Source organism: Herpailurus yagouaroundi, unplaced genomic scaffold, assembly GCF_014898765.1.
Source record: "Herpailurus yagouaroundi ecotype Mexico unplaced genomic scaffold, PumYag 187, whole genome shotgun sequence".
Lineage (NCBI taxonomy): Eukaryota > Metazoa > Chordata > Mammalia > Carnivora > Felidae > Herpailurus > Herpailurus yagouaroundi.
In genome coordinates, this window is record NW_024412418.1 from 1,141,813 (window position 1) to 1,160,185 (window position 18,373).

Below are 18,373 nucleotides of genomic sequence, written 5' to 3' on the forward strand. Positions count from 1 at the left end.
GGGGGGGGGGCCCCCCGGGCCCCCCCCCCCCCCCCCCCCCCCCCCCGGTGTCTGCTGCGCCCAGGATACACCTGCCTGCCCGGCCCCCACAACCACGGCAGCCGATGCCTTGCAGCAAATCTCAGTGTGTGACTCCCCCTAGTTCTGACTCTGGCGGAGCGCTGACAGGTCCGATGGGCAGGGGCCTGGCGCACAGTAGGCCGTTTGCTACTGAATGCATGCAAGGCACCAGGAGGGCGGAAGCAGTGGGGAGGCAGAGGGGCAGGTGGTCTGGTCGCAGCCCTGGGGGCGGGGCGGGGGGTGGAGCCCAGCGGGTAAGCTCCAGGCTGTGGCCTGGAAGAAAGGTCCGCTCATGCCTTCTGTGCCTCACCCCGGAGGTGTTCCGGATCGGGTCCCTAGCACAGTCCTCACCACACCTGTTCCCCTTACAGCAGCTGCACATTTCTTTGTGCGATGGTTCGTGCCCGTCTCCACCCCAGAGAGGCCGGGGGCTGTCGTTGCTGGACTCATTCCCCAGACTCCCAGGGAAGGTGGGGCTGGGGGTGGGGGGTGGGGGGGCACGTCATGGGGAGTGGGGCGACGGCACGAGACCCGGGCTCCAGCCCCATCTTAGTCTAGGGCCTGCTAGGTCACCTTTCAGACACCCGGGCCTCAGTTTCTCCACACGAGGGGTTAGGGAGATCACCCATGAAGATTCTTCCAGTGCAAAAGTTCCACGAGACCAGGAGGTCGAATCAGGTTCGAGGGTCCGAGTAAGCTTCTCAGCTCGGCCGCAGGGTGCAAACCCGCTTCCTTCTTGTGAACGGGGTGGGGAGGGCAGGTCCGCTTCCCTTGCTTCTCAGACGTCGGTCATTCAAGCTCTACCTTCGCAATTTTTATGGATCTCTCTGTGCCTGGTACCATTATTTAACGGGCCTCTTCGGGTGGACTTCCTTTTTATAATCTTTTTTTCCAATGCGATGATGCTCGCTGCCCGCGAGGTCTGCCGTCTCCCCGTGAAGGGACATTAGCTGGTGTTAGTTAACGACACAGCAGTCCCAAAACGGAGACTTTCTCCCAAAAGAAATCCAAGAGATTGAAAGAGATTGAAAAGGGGACTCCTCCCTCCACACGCGCACTGATGTTCTTTATCACCATGTTCTTGTCTCCCACACCATTCCCCGCCGTGTCTCACGCTCCGGGGAACACTGAGTTGGTACTTTCTCTGACCCTCACTACCACTCGGTGGGGGGAGGAAGCGCCATTCCCATTCTACAGATGAGAAGGTGGAGGCTCAGTTCCATGAGGAGTCAGTGGTACAGGAAGTTGTTACTGCAGTGACTTTCTATCCCCCCCGAGCGCCGTGATCTCCCCTGCCCTGACCAGGACATGCACGACTCTGTGTGTGCTCATTTCTCAGGAACCCACCGCTCACAAAGCTGGTCCCTCCCCAGGCTCAGGGGTGGTCGGCGGTGTCCTCACTGGGGAGGGGAAGGCCTCACTCCCCATGGGGACCCGGGGGACAGAGCACTCTGGTTTATTTGCCCCAAGACCACTGAACTGACATCTCTAAGCAGCGGCATCTTGAGGCCAGCTGTAGGCCGTGACACCTTTTCTGCTGGCTCACTGTCGCGGAACTCTAAAGTTCTAGAGCTCGCTGAGGCCCTGAGGGTCATCGAGGCCGCTGTTCCCCCCCCCCCCCCCCCCCCCCCCGGCCGCTAGGCTCATGAATCCCTTTCGGGGTTTGGTAATCGTATGAGCCCTGGGAGCATTTCCAATTTCCCTTCATTTACACATGGTATATATGATAATGAAGAAATTTTAAGAAGAAAGAATGAGTTTACATCACTGTACTCGATATAAGACTGTCGAGTTAGTGTTTGCGACATTTGAGAATTTCGTATACTAGACATTCAGCTCTTACAGAAAGACCGACTTCGACATTTTCCTCTCTGATGAGTGATGTGACCTGTTTTGCTTTCTTAAAAACAACAACAACAACAACAACAACTCTGTAGGAAAAGCAGGTATAGAAAATGACAGTGGTTGGGGCGCCTGGGTGGCTCTGTCAGTTAAGCGTCCGACTTCGGCTCAGGTCACGATCTCACGGTTCATGGGTTCGAGCCCCGCCTCGGGCTCTGGGCTGGCAGCTCGGAGCCTGAAGCCTGCTTCGGATTCTGTGTCTCCCTCTCTCTCTCTGCTCCTGCCCTGCTCATACTCTGTCTCTGTCTCTCAAAAAGTGAATAAACGTTAAAAAAAATTAAAAAAAAAATGACAGTGGCAGTGGCAAGCTATGACAGTGACCCCCATGCCCGGGATTACTAACCGAGGGACAAGCAGGTTCCCGGGTTCGGGACATGACGCAGCGAGAAGGCCCCGCACCACCCCTGGGGAGTTCTCCCCAACGTTCAGTGTTCACCCTGCATCGACCCAGGCCTCCGGATCACTGCCAGGTGACAAGAAAGGGGAGGATGGGGGGCAAGGGAAGGACACCGTGAGGAAAAAAACAGACGCTGCACAGACAGCTGTTCTTTTCAAAAAGCCCCTGTCATGAGAAAAACGTGGGAGGATTGTTCTAGATGAAAAAAAAAAAAAATAAAGTGATGTGACAAATATAATGCACGAAACTTGACTGGGTGCAGGTTTAACCTGAAGTACAGTAAAGGACATTTTTGGGACCATGGGGGGAATTCAAATATGGACAAAAAAAAAATTAAAAAAAAATTTTTTTTTAACATTTATTTATTATTGAGAGACAGAGAACGACAGAACACGAGCAGGGGAGGGGCAGAGAGAGAGGGAGCCACAGAATCCGAAATAGGTTCCAGGCTCCGAGCTGTCAGGACAGAGCCCGACGCGGGGCTCGAACCCACGAACCGCGAGATCATGACCCGAGCCGAAGTCGGACGCTTAACCGACGGAGCCACCCTGGCGCCCCCAGATTTTTTTTAATGTTTATTTATTTTTGAGAGGGGGGAGGGGCAGGGTGGGCACAGAGGATCTCTGAGCTGACAGCAGAGAGCCTGATGCGGGGTTTGAACCCACAAACCGTGAGATCACGACCTGGCCCGAAGTCAGACGCTCAACTGACTGAGCCACCTAGGCGCCCTGGAATTAAAAAAAAAAAAAAAAAAAAAATTATGTTTATTTATTTATTTTGAGAAAGGGAGGGAGAGAGAGAGAGAACAAGATGGGGAACGGCAGAGAGAAGGAGAGACAGAATTCTAAGCAGGCTCCTCGCCACCAGTGCCGAGCCCGACGTGGAGTTTGAAGTCACGAGCTGCGAGGCCGCGACGTGGGCCGAGGTCAAGAGTCGGATGCTTAACTGACTGAGCCAGCCAGGCGCCCCACCCTGGAATCATCTTTAATTTTCTTACTGTGATAATACTATCGTGATTATGCAGAATGCTCACATTCTCGGGAAGAAATGCCGGTAGAAGAATCTGGGGACGGAGGGTCCTGGTGTCTGCCACTTCCGGATGGTTCCACACAAAGGCTTACAACGGAGATGCAAGGGTGCCTGGGTGTGGACGTGCGTGCACGAGACGGATGCACATGGAGAAAGAGGAAGCAAGCGTGCTAACCTGACACCCTAGTTGAGTCGCTCTACTCTCCTTTTCATAGATTGGTTGAAACGAAACCACCGGTCCAGTACAACATCCCATTTTACAGACGAGGAAACTGAGGCCCTGTAAGGGGATGGGGCCGGGTCAAGGTCACAGAGGAAGCGACCGCCTGAGCGGAAATTTGCACCCGGGATCTCCAGACAGCCAGGCTTTGAGGTTCTTTTCTTCGGATTCTTTGTCCTAACCGTTTGTCCCACACATCGGCATGGCTTTGGGTCCTCTGATGCTCCGTCCAGGGCCAGGGACTTACGCTTGACATTCTGCTCCAAAGCCAGCTGTGACCCGCAGACGCAGCAGAACAGAAGCAGAGACCAGAGGTTACCGGCAAGTCACTAGCTGAGACCAGAGGTGACAGCCAGGAGTGGCAACAAGGGAAGTGGCGACAGAATTCAGACAACCTTGAACCCCGGGAATATTCAGTGCGAGGCTCGGGGACCCCGAGGGCATCGCTGCACCCTGGGGTTTTGTAGGACTGCGATCCCGGACAGCTGCGAACCTGGGCTGCCACACGGCAAACGACCCATCTGGGAAGACGGGGTTCCCGTGAACTTTGAGGGCTGACTTTGCCGTGTGGACTGTGGTGGCTGTCGTACGGGCACGTCTCATCTGACCAGTGAGAGTAGCGCTCCTGGAGAGCAGGGGCCATCCTGTCGCCACGTCTGGGCGCCGTCAGCGTGGAGTCAGGGTGCTCGGGTCCGAATCTGGGCTCTACTGCTTACCAGCTGGGTGCCTTCGGGAAGCCTGCTTAACGTCTCTGAGCCTGCGTGTCACGGGGATAGTGACAGAACCTACACCACAGATTGATGGGAGGGGCAAATGACACGAGCTGTGGCCCAGAGTCAGAAGCCCCGTCTCTACTGGGCAGAGTGAGTGCCGTGATTCTCCAGGGAAGAGAGTCCAGGCCGAGGAAGGGCAAGGGGGTGGCTCAGTGTCTGTGGAGGCTCAGGGAAGCCGGGGTGGTGAGAGGCAGAGAAGCAGGTGTTGAGATCACCGCGTGGGGTGGCAAGCGAGTTTCCTCTTATGTTTGCAGCGTTTCCATCATTTTTGTGCTTTGCTTCTTTTCGTGGAAACGTATCGGCTTCCTGTGTGTTGCTGACACAAAGTTCCCCTCGACGATAATGCGCGGCGAAAAGAAAAATCACTTTATGGAAACATGAGGGGAATAGAATACAGTCCGGAAATCGCAGGAATCACAGACTGTCCCGGGAAGGCTACATTCAGCAACGGAGAAGGCGGTTCTCCCTCGCTTGGCTTACTCCGCTCCGCGGCGCCAGCCGGTGTGGACCTGGGACCTGAAGCCTCACTCACAGCCTTGGATATCACGGCTGGAATCCCGAACCTGACTCCTATCTGAGCTTTCCAGCTGCGAGGCCCAGGTCCCATCATCTACCTCTCCCTCAGAGTACAGGTGGAGACACTGAGGCCCAGGGAGGCAGGGAGATGCGTTAACCGTTTGTGGGGGAGAACTGGGCCCCGTTTCCATCCGACTCGAGGCCCCGGCTGCGCCCACCCCCGATCCAGGGATTCAGACCCACGCTCCCCCAGAGACCTCACGGTGGGTTGAGTCTGGAGGCCAGGCCTCCCTGGGCTCTGAGGCTCCCTTCTGTGACTCGCCCCACGCCTCCCCCGTGGACGAGCTCCCCGTGTGTCCGCCAGTGACTGGAGGGCAGCGGACAGGGAGGGTAGAGGGGTGGAGTGGGGGCTGGGGTCTGTTCCTGGGTGGGTAGGACCTGGCCGTGCTCTGGTCCAGCTGAGAAGCTGACATGTTACAGGGGGTGGGGCCCGGGGGGTCCCTTCTGGGCCTGCGGGCATGGGGGCCGCCTCTGCCTCGGCCACCAGCACGGGGCAGACATGTCTAGCAATAGCCCCGTTTGCCCCTTTCTGGCAACCGCCTCTTCGGAACTGTGCAGGGAGAAGGGACCCGGGGGGAGGCGGTGAATTCTGACAGTTTGGGGAGCCCGGGGCCTCCTCACCTCTGCTCTGGCTCATCTTACATGTCACCCCAAGTCATAGTCACATCCCCATAGGCTGGTGGAGGACTCATCGGTGGCCCCTGGAGCCCCCACGACGACGTGTCCGGAGCAAAGGATAAGTCACCTTCCTGCAAAAGAGAAGCCACCGTCCCTGCTGCTACAGTTGGGGAGTGAGTGGCCATTCACAAAGCACTTATCCACGGGCTTACGTGCTCAAGGATCCCCCAAAGATGGGGAAACCGAGGCTTGAGAGACGATGGAGGGACTTCCAGAAGGCCAGTGTGTGCCTCTCTCTCCGCCTTCTTGTGGTCGAGGAGGGAGCAGGGAGAGGGGGACTGGCCCCTGGTCTGAGCCTGTTACTAGTGTGCAGGTGACCTTGGGCAAATCACTTGCCCCGTCGGCTTCCCTGATGGGGCTGAGCCAGCTGATTTGCCAGGGTCCCTCCTCGCCAGAACACGTTTCAGGGGCCACGCTGGCAGTGTCCCTGGTGACTGCTGTCCTGCCCTCACCACTCGTTTGTGACGAGGGTGCTGCAAAGCCTGTGCCCGGAGCCATTCTCTCAGACAGAGGGGGGCACGGAGGCGTGTGGGGGAGGGCCAGCTTGGCCACTCACCGTGTGTGACAGTGGGGAGTCACTTAACCCTGCTGAGCCTCCTGCTTCCTCTTCCATATGCATAAGCAGAATTAGTGATAATTTGTGGCCACGGCAATGGGCAACCAAGAGAGTTGTCTGCAGTGTTTAGCACAGTGCCCAGCACACGGCGGATGCTGATATCCGGGAGTGGTGACTGTGAATTCCCCCAGCTGGGGAGGGGGCCTCGGTGTCCCCATCCTGTAGGGCGGGGTTGGCCTTAGTGACTCAAGGCCCCTTCCAGCTCTCTGATGTCTTAACGAGAAGACTTCCTGCCAGCCAGCCAGGCAGTAACTGGGACAACCAGAGGGGGTTTGGTAAAGCTCAGGGCCACACGATCCTATCTGTGCCAGGTGAAAACCCGAAAAACGGATGGCACTAACAAGAAATCGCTCCGAGTGTCGAACTCGAAGGATCGCCGGGATCACATGTTTTTAGTGTTCGGAAAGTTCAGATTATAATGGGAACTTTTTTCCTTTAAAGAAATGAGCCTAGGAAAATCACCTCTGGTCAGGGTCAGGGTCACCGGCGTGGGGCAAAGCTAATCTATTCCAGAATGTACCTGGCCCCAGCCTGCCGTTCTGCCGTCCCCCCCTGCAGGCAGACCAGCACTTGGCCATGGGGTGGACACACCTCGGACTGATTCCTGGATTTCCTTACGGGCTGACTGACCTTAGGAAGTGAAGGAAACTCTCTAAGCCTCAGTTTATTGATCTTAAGAATGGGGAAGTAACTACCTACCTCCAAGGGCTGTTGAGAAGATTAAGCTAAATCACGGTATGGGTTTTTGGGTGTGTGTGTGTGTGTGTGTGTGTGTGTGTGTGTGTGTATGTGTGTGTTAATCTTCAAGTCATGTTTTTCTAAAGTGCTCATAACGGGATTGCCTGTAGCTTGAAATGCTCAGTCTCCTAGGGCCCCCCCCCCCAATCCCGCCTCAGTTACTCCCTCCACAGCCAAACCCCACAACATGCTATAGCTCTCCTGGCCTTCCCCTTCCTGGCCCCAAGCCAGTGTCCATGACTTTCTCTCTGCTGGAGGTCCCTGCTCCCACCCTGCCTGCAAGTCAGGATCCCGCCCAGCCTCCAGCCATCTCCCTGTGACAGCTCCCTGGCCCACAGATGTTTTCTCCTCAGTGACTCTGCAATTTTCACCTTCAATCAGCCTTTGCTGCCCCCTGACTTGTCTCCCCGGCTGGACTGTGGTCCCGCCTCTGTCTGTGGCCCCCACTGAGTAAATGCTCAGCGACACCCCTGCCTGCCCCCTCCCCTTCCTGAACCTCGTGTCCCCACCCGTCTCTGGAGGGCCTCACCTCTGCAGACCGGCGGCCAGCCCTGCAGACTATGACGGCCGTGGAGCTCAGCAGGAAGAACTCCAGGAAGGAGAAGCAGAGCAGAGCCAGCTCCAGCCTCTGGATGTAGACCTGGAGGGGAGGGGGGGAGAGGGAGACGGAGAGAGGCCTCCTGGGTATCTGCACCCCTCAGGCTGGTGCAGTCGGGGTCAGACCCAGCCAACAGGGGGCAGCAAGGGCTTCGGCCGCCAGGTGTGCCTGGGGGAGGGCGGGTGGGACTCCGCGGGGCCGGGACTGGGTCCTTCTTAGGCGCTGCTCTACGCCCACCTCCCGGCATCTGTGGGTCCTCAGCGAGCATTTATTTGTCTGATGTTGGAGGGCTGGAGAATCTTGTGGGCCTCTGGTGGCACCGCAGGTGGCCTTAAGTGGCATCTCATCCAGCCCCACTTAGATGGGGACACTGAGGCTCAGAGAGAAGGAGCGCCTTTTATTGTTGGGGCGGGGGGAGCTGTGCTTAGGACCACCAAGCAGCTGGGACATCTCACAGGGCACGAGCGTGTGGATGGGGAGTGTGTGTGTGTGTGTGTGTGTGTGTGTGTGTGTGAGTAGGCCTGCCTGTGTGCCTGCACATGCGTGTGCATGGGGGAGCTCGATAAGGACCAGCCCCCCACCACCGTGGTCAGGGACCTGGCCCAGAGGCCGGCAGCCACCACGTGGAGTGTCGGGCCCACCTTCTGCTCCAGGGGCCCCACGCTGTGCTGAAGGGCCCTGGGCTCGGAGTTGTAGGCCCAGCTTTGAGGCCTCGCTGCACCCCTGACACTTACTGTGTGGCCTTGGTCTATGAATTTAACTTCTCTGGACCTCAATGTTCACTCCCCGAAAACGGGGGTAATGAAGTAGACTCAGCCTGCTGTGCGGGGCTGCTGAGAGGCTCACCCATAGTGGGGGCACTGGGGCTATGTCGTTTACAGAGCCTTGACCAGGGAATTGGCCGTTCTAGAAGGGGGTCCTGAATTTGCTGCTCAGCCTCACACGGGCCCCTCTCCCTCCTGGGCCTCAGGTCCCCTACCTGCAACAGTGGGCTCGGACTCAGTGACCCGAGGCCTCCCACAGCTCCCTGCTGCTGACCAGTGAGAAGCCAGCATCCCCCTTTGCCCCGTGCCTCAGGAGGGACAGGGTGGGAACAGATTGGCTGAGGGTTTCAGCTCTGGTGCCTGGGCTCTGGAAGGTTTCCTGAGAGCCAGAAGCGTCCTCCTGGCCAAGCCCAAGGCCGCACCTTCCTGGGAGTCATGGGGACCCTCGGGGCTGGGGCACTCACTGTGCTGTTGGGGTACGGGGTCCAGATCGGGAAATCAAACGTCCTCTCCAGAAAGAGATCTTTGGCAATGACAAAGAGGCCCGCTAGCACGCAGAAGAAGCTGACGCCGTGTGCTGTCAGGCAAAGTATCTTCTACAAGCAAAAGTCACAACCGTCGCCCAAAAGTTAGAGACCCAGATCTAGGCCCTGTGTCTAGGCCTGCCAGGTGCTTGCTCCGTGGCCTCAGGAAAGACTCTGCCTGTCTCTGGACCCGAGGCTCCTCATTTAAATGTGACTTTCTGAGATAGCTGACCACCGGGGGGGGGGGGGCCCAGGTGGCTTTCACCTTCTATGGGACAGGGTTGGGGGAACCCAAGGGCTGTTTCCCGACCCACAGACTTTGTACCGAAGGGGGATGTTCCCACCACTGTCTCCCTCGCCAAGCTGGTTTTGACCATCCTGGCGTCAAATATGTCGCCTGGTCAGGGCACTGGACGTCCAAATGGCCCCTTACCCATCCCCCCCTCTCCATAGGCTAGAGCAGAAGGAGCCCCAAAGGTGCCCCACGCTCACACACTCTGGGTCTGCCTCCGTCCCCACCCGCCACGGTCCCTGAAATGTCCCCGTTCCTCACCGTCTTGGGTTAAACACGATTCCAAGAGCCTCTTATCAAGAACAAACCCTTGTAATGGACAGAGTGTGAACATATGGAAACTCCAACTTGTACCAGGACGGACGTCCCTGCAGTAAAGCCTCCCTCTGCCCAGGCGTAGGAAGGGGGAGCCTTCTGGTTCCGAAAGGGGCCCAGCCCAGGAGGAATGGCAGGTTTTTGCCATGCATCCCCTGCCTCTGTGGGTAAATGGCAGCACACTGCCCTGTGATCTATGCCTCTTGAGAAGGCAGGGGGATAGCCCCAGCCCAGCCCGGCCGGAAGGGCACAAATGTGGGCCAGGCCAGGGCTTGTGGGGCAGAAGGTGGGCTGAGGCCATGAAGTAGGAGGGGGTAGGAAGGGTCCTTCTGTCACCGATGTCCGTCCATCTGGCCAGTCTTGTGTCGGTGTTTACTCTGGGCCCACTCGGGCCATCCCGGGCTGCTCCAGCCCACCTGTGCCTAGAAAGGTGCTCAGACACCCCACGGCTTAGTGTACCGCAGAGAGATGAGAAGACAGGTAAGTCCAACAAGCTGTGGGGATACAGAAGCCAGCCATAGCAGGTGGGGAAAGACTACCAGGAGGACGGGGCACGGAGGCTGAGTTTTGAAGAATGATCAGGAGTGAGCCAGAGCGGGGTGAGAATGTGCCACCCGGAGCGGGCAAAGTTCTCAGGCCGCGGACAGGGCGGCACAGAGGAGGACAGAGTCCTGTCTGGCCGGTGGTGTCTCTGGAGATGAGAAGCAGATAGAAAGCGGGCCAGGGCCCGCAGGCCTCGTGGACTTGCTGCTATTGGAGGCAAGCAGGGGCTCCTGGGCACCAAGGAGGTGGACAGCCACGGAGGGGTGGGGTCAGACTTGCGCTGCGGAACAACGGGTCGGGCCGCGGTGTGCAGACATGAGGCCAGACGGGCCGGACGTGAGGACAGAACTGGGGCCCAGGAAGGGCAGTGGGGGAGGGGTGGACCTCGGGGCCCCGGGGACCCTTCTGCTGTCGGGAAGACTCGTGCCTGCTCCCGGCGAATCCCAGAGAACGGCTTCCCGAATCTGTCCTCCACACGGACGCCCTTCACAGAGCTGACCCGGGGAGGACTGGGGACTGGGACGGGAGGGAGTGACCTCACTGTTTCCACTCACCAGATAAGTGTTCAAGACCATGTCCGTCGTTATCACCAAGATCCCTGAAATGAGAAACTGCAGGCCAGATTGGCAACAGTCATGAGGGAGGTCGGGGTCCCCTGAAACCCACAAATTCGCTCTCTTCTGGCTACTGTCTGAGAAAGCCGAGCTCTGGTGGCAAGGATCTCCCCCTGCCCACCACGTGGCCCATCCTGGACCTGCCCTGGCCATGCTGGTCTCCCCTGTGCACCCGAGCCCCCACACCGGGGATGCAGCTGTGCCCGGTGCCTCCCGACCCCTCCCAAGTCCCCAGCTCGTGCTCGCCCTCCTGCCGATGCGTGTGTCGGGTTAGGGGAGTGTGCAGACAGCCCGGGAGTGCTCCCCTGGGATGCAGGCCTGAAGGGGCCTCCTGGGAGGGGCCGAGAGGACAGAAGCAGCGGCACGGAGGCTGGAGAAAGGGGTGGGCACACGCTCCCCCCCCCTCAGTAGCTCATTCTGACCCACCTACGTCCAGCCCCCAATGCCGGGGTCCCCCAGGCCTGCCCACGGACCCCCACATCCGGCCCGTGTTTTGGTACCTACTCACAGAGGCAGCCCCCCAGAACGGATACCAAGACTTCAGCACCACCAGGTGAAGATCCGTGACAGTAGAGACCAGGTAAGTCCCAAAGAACAAGTGCAGCAGAGCGATGACAACATGGAAGGCCTGGGGGCGGGTGGGAACAGGCAGCCACTGCTGGGGGCACCCGCTGGTGCCCTGCGCCAGCTGGCTGATCCCAGCCCACTGCCCACCTTCTAAGGGATCCTGGTGGGTCTATGGGGAAGGACTGGGCCCTTGGAGAGGGAATCCAGTAATTGTCCCTCCGTCTGTGGTGCTGCTGGGGCCTCCCAGGGCGGGGGTGAGGGGGGGCGGGGGGAGGGGACGGAAGAGAAGGGAAGGGGAGAGACTTCTGTTGAGGACTTGCTGTGAGTGACACGGAGCCAGTGCTGGTGCAGGTGTAGACAGCCTCTCCCACCCCTCGGTGGCATTTTGTTTTCAATCCGAGCAGGAGTGTGAAGCAGGGCAGCTGGAGGCTCTCCTCTCTCCCTCCCTCCTCGGGGCTCCCCGGGTGTCCCCCTCCCCCACTTCCAGGGCCCCAGGAAGTGGGCACTCACGCCCAGCTCCTTGAGAAGGCTGCTCCTCTTCCTGGGCTTCTGCTGGTGCCAGGCTGGAGGCAGGAAGCCCGGTGGGCTCGGCTCCTGGGGCAGGTATCTCTGGCCGGGCTGTGTTGGGCTGGGGGTCTGCCATGGCGGGAGCTCCCTCACTTCCGATCTGGGAATAATTGTGGCCACTCCATAGCCTTCTGCTGCCAGGACTTGGGCCAAGGACCTTAGCTGCGGATGAGGGAGAGAGGCTGGGGCAGAACGCATCTCATTTCTGGGGCTTATGTCCGGCCAGACTCAGTGTCACCTCTGTTCTCCGGGCCAGGGCCTTCCAGAACAGTCTGCCCTGCTCAGTAACCCCTGAACTTGGTTTGACCTGGAATAACCTGGCTTCTGGGGATGGGGAGGACCGGCCGCTTCTAGCCTCTGTGGCACTGCAGGGACACCGCTCCTTCTGGGGCAGAAGAAAGGGTCAAATTCCCAGCCATTGCATGCAGAACACATCCAAACTGGCGATGGTGGTTCCTCTTGATGGGAAAGAGGATGGAAGGAAACTTCTGCTGAGGACCTGCTATAGGTCAACGCTGAGCCAGGAAGTCAATATTTAACAGTGAGTCAACATTTACAAACATTTTCTCCGTTCTTGGCAGTGGGGTAAGCACTTTACATGCATTATCCGATGTCATCCTTGTCCCAAACCTCTGGGGAAGTCCTGGGGCTTGTTTCCATGTTGCAGATGAGGCCCAGAGAGGTTAAGCCACTTGCCCAAGGTCACACAGTCAGGAAATGACTGGGCTGGGACTCAAAGCCTGGCAGACTGGCTCCCGAGTGCGTGCGCTTAAATCGTTTACACACTGTTGCCTCAGTGAATGAAAGGAAACGTTCTGGATGTTTTAAGAGGCGTGAGAGAGAGGTTGAGGGAAAACCTTGCGGGGGACTGAAATCACCACTTGCTGAGGGTCCCGGTCACGATGTTGTACACTGATGGATGCTGGGGCACGTGGGGCTTGGGGGCTGCCTGGGGACTTAGTGAGAAAAGCTGGTCTTTCCCAGGAGAACAGGAGTGAGGTGGGGTGCGGAGGGGAGGGGAGCCAGTTTATGGAAATCGAGGTAGGAGACAGTTGTCCACGGGGATGGGACTCACAAGTAACGGAAGTGGACCATTCTTACTCTTTTTTGGTAAAAAGAAAGGGGGGGGCGCACCTTCCCCTCAATTTTAATTCTCAATTTTAATCCCAACTGAATGAGTTCAGGAGGTGCTGCTTGAGCACCCCCATTTTTGTAGGCTTCCTGCCGTGGGGGTGCGGGAAGCAGGAGGGGGAAAGAGCTTTGGGGAGGCTGGGACGGACAAGGGGCCCGGGTAGCTAAATTCCAGACGGGGAGGAAAGGAAGGGACCGTGTCCAAGGGCCAAAGGGCCAGACGGGGGGCACGGGCTCCATGCTACGTGACGTGCCTCAGTCCCCGGGAAGTTGGCTCCATTCTGTAAACGAAGACACGAAGCCTCAGGGAGGTCCGAGGCCTTGGCCGAAGTCACACAGCAAGAAAGCGCCTGAGGTTTGGGTCTCTGTGTGGTTGGATGCCACTGCTCTGCCCTGGCTGCCGGGCCCTCTGACAAATGTCTCCGTTGGCCTGGTTCCCGATTCAGCGGAGAGGCTGGGGGTCCCAGCAGCTGAGCCCAGATTCACCATGATGCACGACATCATGATGTGACTCTTCGGTGACCTGACCCAGCTACGTCTGGGGATTTGTTCTCTCCATTCCCAGCATTTCGGGCAGAGCCCCTCCGACAGAGCCAGCTGGACTGGTGGGGGCGCGGGGTGGGGGGCGCAGCTGGTGGCAGAGGCCTATCCAGTCAGCCACCCACTGCGACTAGACTTCTCTGGTGTACCAGGGGAAGGCGGGGCTTAGAGCTGAGCCTGGACGCCACTGGGGAGCACGAAAGAAGGAAGATGCCCCCGGCCGGACTGGGTCGTCCGGGGAGATCGTGAGACCCCGGTCCCCGGAGGTGCGCCTCGTACCTGGGCTTTCGCTTTCCAGAATGTGGCAGTGGGAAGGGTTCAAATATCCACTTGGGGGTTGTGTTCAGGGAAGCAGAGTAACCCTTCTCAAGATGTATTCCATGGAACACAGACAAGGACAGAAAAGGAGCAGAAGGGAAATTCTGGGAAATCCTGGTTATCGACTTCGCCCTCTTTAGCAGAGCGGAGGGCCTGAGAATTCTTGTAGGGGAGCACCCGATTTTAACACTAAGGACATTTCCCACACTGGATTGGCCATGGAACCTTTTTTCTCGTAGTCCATGGACCCTACAGTTGTTGTGTGTGGAACGGTTTTGGGCCGAGAGGCCTTAAACTGGCAAACATTTGGTTCTAGGGGATTTTGGCCTTCTTTGCCCCCTCTTTGGTTTTCTCCTGCGCATATCGTGTGTGGTCGGGGTGGGGATTGGACTGCGATCCCTAGGTGCCACTTCCAATTTCAAACAACTCTCTCTCGGGACAGGGGTCTGCTGCGGGGATGTCCCGCCACCGGGAGGGAGGGGTGCTGAGGGCGGGACTTGGGGGAACCAGAGGGACAGTCTGTCTGCTGTGAGGTTCCCACTTTCTGAGAAGGGCGTGGGCTACGAGCCCTTAGAGGGCTTACACACTATTGCCCCCCCTCTCCGTGCCCCCGCCCCCCACCCCGTGTCCCATTCCTCCAGAACCTGGTACAGAGCTGCTTGGGTGGAGATGGGCTGATTGGGGTGGGGGTGGGGGGCAGCCAGAGACCCAGGGGGGGGCGATGGCCTTGGTCCCTCCCCTGTCCCGCAGCCAGCTGAGGCCCCGAAGGCCCAGCCAACCTGGCGTTTCCAGGAAAGCCAGCCAGGGCCCAGGTACCCTTTGTTCCTTCAGCTCCTGGAAGCCGGCTTCCCCTAGTGTTTCAGGACAGCATGCTGGTATAAGGGGACAGTCCCCAGCAAGGAGCCCAGGGGCCAGCAGGAAATGGAGGCCTCCACTCTAGGGTGGAGTCAGGAGGCCTGGATTCTAGCACTGGCCCTGCGTGGTCTTGGGCAAATCCATTCCCCTCTTTGGGGCTCTGTGTTCTCATAATTTGTGTGTGTGTGTGTGTGTGTGTGTGTGTGAGAGAGAGAGAGAGAGAGAGAAGGAGAGAGAGTTTCTGGGATTGGAATGGAAACAGCTACAGCCCTTCCCACCTCTAATGGTCCATGACTGGTGGCAGGTGGGTTCTAGGCAGTGGGTTCCTCCTTGGGGCAGATGCTGTTGGTGCTCCCCGCTCCCCATTTACCGGGGGGTGGGGCACCCATTGCCAGCTGCTGCAATCGCTGGTGCCAAGGGCTCCTAACCGCTCCCTTCTGGGAGTTTAGTTACACCCCTCCCCCAATCTGCAGTCAATGACTGACTGGCACAGGGAATAAGAGGACAGTCCCTTTGCCTCAGGGCAGGACCAAGCCTGTGCTCCCAAGCACCCCTGGCGTGGGATCAGGCTGAAGCCAGTGGTCAGCTAAAACCACATCTGTCCTTGGATTCTTTCACCTGCCCGTCCTAATTTTTGCTCTTCTCCCCATTTGCCCTCCCTCATAAACCAGTCGCACAAAACCCTTGCCTCAGGCTCTGCTTCTATAGAATCCGACTGAAGACACTCCCCTCCTTATTCCTGCTGTAGGGGACCACTCACCTGGCCCTGGGACCTCCACTGGGAGCTTCCGGCCATGCTCCGCCCTCTGGATCCGACTCAGCCCCACAGAGACAATGGCAGAAGATCAGAACGTCTTTATGACATTAGACTTTGGATCCTTTCCCTCCTGGCCCCGCCTTCTGCTTCATGCCCAGCAGCCTGTGAGCTGTGAGCATCTTCCCCCACCCCCCAAACCCAGGCAGGTAGAAATCCTTGCACCCTCTTTACAGCTGCAGATTTCCTTCGGCAAATCAACTTAACCTGTTTACAATGCGGGACAGATGGGGTGAAGAAGGTTGTAAATCTTCATAGAGTCACGGTTGAGCCTTTGAAAATATCTTTCTGGGGGCCTGGGTGGCTCAGTCGGTTAGGTGCCTGACTCTCGATTTCGGCTCAGGTCATGATCTCGCGGCTGGTGCATTCGAGTCCCTCATTCGGCTGTGCGCTGACCGTGCAGAACCTGCTTGGGATTCTTTTCTCTCCCTCTCTCTCTGCCCCCCCCCCCCCCATAAATAAATAAACAAAGTTAAAAAAAAACCTTTCCAGCTTTGGAAAATTTCAGACATTTCCAAACGTAGAGAAAATGGTCCAGTGAACGCCCGCATACCATTGCCTGGGTTGCAGCGGTCATGGGCTTGTAGCTGACCTTGTCCATCTGCCCCCACTCCTCCCCATGGGGAAGCAGTGCTCTGGGGTCCCACAGCTGCATGTGTAAACATGGCAGGATTTATCTCTGAAAGATAAGGACTCTTTAAAAAGACTATGATCCCGGGGCGCCAGGCTCCGAGCTGTCAGCACAGAGCCTGACGCAGGGCTCGAACTCACGAAACGTGAGATCATGACCTGAGATGAAGTCGGACGCCCAACTGACTGAGGCACCCAGGCAACCCCCCTGTTTTTTTTTTAAATATATATATATATTTTTAACATTTATTCGCTTTTTGAGAGACAGAGACAGAATGCGAGCAGGGCAGGAGCAGAGAGAGAGGGAGACACAGAATCTGCAACATTAAAAAATATTTAAAAAGACGACGATCCTGTGTCACAACTAAACAATTAAGGCATGTGAGGTTTTGGTGCCCACTGGGCTGCACTGAAGCTCAGCGCGGTGACCCTGCGGAGCCCTGAGCAGTACGGTTTTGCGACGACTCCCGTGCGGCACAGAGAGAGCTGCGCTGGCCCAGCCCTTGCTACCTACTGAGCGTCAAACGTCTGGTCAGTGTTCCAGTTTCTCCAATCGTGTCAGGAGCATCTTGTTACCTCTGATTCTACCACTTTGTAGCCGTGAGAGCTCGGGTGAATTATCTGACCTCTCTGGGCCTCAGTTTTTCCCTCTGCAAAGCAGGGATCACAATACCTCTGGAAGGCGTTGCTAGAGGGTTCAATGAGTTGGAATATTAAAATGCTTCCAGCCGTGCCTGCCCCGTGTCAGGGGCTGTGTATGAGTATTAGAGTCACCGTGCGCTCCCAGGGGTCCCTCACACCCAGCCGTCACGCCCGCTGCAAGGTCGCTCGCCTGTCAGACCTGCCGGACTGGACAGCCTTTCTGCGAGAGGCGAGGCCGGGCCATCAGCGGCTCGGGAAGGTCCATGTCTCCTGTCGGGACACCCACCCACCACCGTCTGCAGGCTGGTTGGTGCCCCGTGACCTCCTGTGTTGTGCGTCCCCGCTTTGCACCAATTCGTCACCCACACCTTTAGTTCCTTGATCGTGGGATGAATGTTTTTCTGGAAGCTGTGGTTTTTCACTGGGTTAGAGGTTTCTGCTTCACCACATAGTCACAAATAACACGCGACGCACACGCACACAGGCACACCCGCCCCCCCCCTCCCCGCACCCTCGTGCGTTAACCGACTCACTCTCAGAAGTGTTAAGGAGCGCTTAGGATGGGCCGGCCACGCTGCTATGGGCTGGAGGTCCCGCAGGGGCGGGGAGTCTGCCCTGCCCTTGAGGAGCTTGGGGGCTGTGACAGGCAGGATAGGGACCCCCCCCGCCCCCCCGCCTGGCAATGAACACATCCTAATCCTGGAACCTATGACTTGGTTACCTGCTGCAGTAGAAAGACTTTGCAGATGCCATTGAGTTAAGGGTCCTGAGAAGGGGGCATCATCCTGGCCTAGCGGGTGGACCCCATATAATCACAGGGGCCCTCCATGAGGGAGGCAGCAGGAGCTGAGTCGGTGAGAGTGACCGGAAGGGCTGCTGGCTTTGAAGGTGGAGGCCAGGGTCACCCGCCGAGGGTTGCCACAGGGCCTTGAAAGCTGGAAAAAGCAAGCAAAACAGATTCTCCCCTAGAGCTTCCACAAGGCACTTGGCCTTGCCAATTACCTTGACCTCAGGACTCCTGACCTCCGGAGGATGAATGTGTTGTTGAAAACACTGAGTTTGTAGAAATTAGTTACAGCAGCTGCAGGAAACCGATAGAGCCCAGCGGGGAAGAGGGTCCGGGAGGCAGGCAGCTGCCTGGCGGGGACGAGATGTGACCCTGGGTGTGTGGCTGTGTGAACAGCCCAGCAGAGGCCACCTCACCTAGACGGGGGGAGAGAAGGATGGGGATAGGGAAGGCTTCCCGGAGGAGGTGGCATCTACACGGAGGTCTGAAGGAGGGTGGGAGCTCAGTGGGGCAGATGGGAGAATGCGGGCCAGCAGGGACTGCTCTCCAGGCCGAAGGGTCTCCCAGGTTCAGTATGGCTGTGGGTCACGTGCCGGAGGAGGATGGGGAGAGACAAGAGAGGGGAGCAGGCTCTGTCTCCAGGGCTTTGTAAACCTCCCTGGGACTCTTGGACTTTAGCTTCAGGGCAAAGGAGAGCCCCAAGTGGCAGGGCAGTAACCCCATGGCTTTTGTGCCTTAGAAAATTCCCTCTGGCTGTTATCTAGCCTAGAGATGGGCAGAGCCAGCTGAGAGCCAGGGACACAGGCTATAAGGTCCGCTGATGGATGTCACAACGTGGGTGAGAGATGACAGTGGTCCAAAGGTGCTGGGAGGAGGCTGGAGG

At 57.9% G+C, this 18,373-nt stretch overlaps 1 protein-coding gene across 1 annotated transcript; it reads right to left on the reverse strand.

Annotated features, from left to right (window-relative positions):
- Window positions 1-5,585: 5,585 nt before the first annotated feature.
- Window positions 5,586-15,413, reverse strand: MS4A10 (membrane spanning 4-domains A10). The gene is made up of 7 exons (XM_040495887.1): window positions 15,378-15,413; window positions 11,717-11,935; window positions 11,148-11,267; window positions 10,580-10,636; window positions 8,816-8,947; window positions 7,519-7,629; window positions 5,586-5,706 (listed from the first exon to the last, which is right to left on the reverse strand). Exons 1-7 carry the CDS (start codon window positions 15,411-15,413, stop codon window positions 5,596-5,598), a joined length of 786 nt encoding a protein of 261 aa, XP_040351821.1. The 3' UTR covers window positions 5,586-5,595.
- Window positions 15,414-18,373: the final 2,960 nt, after the last annotated feature.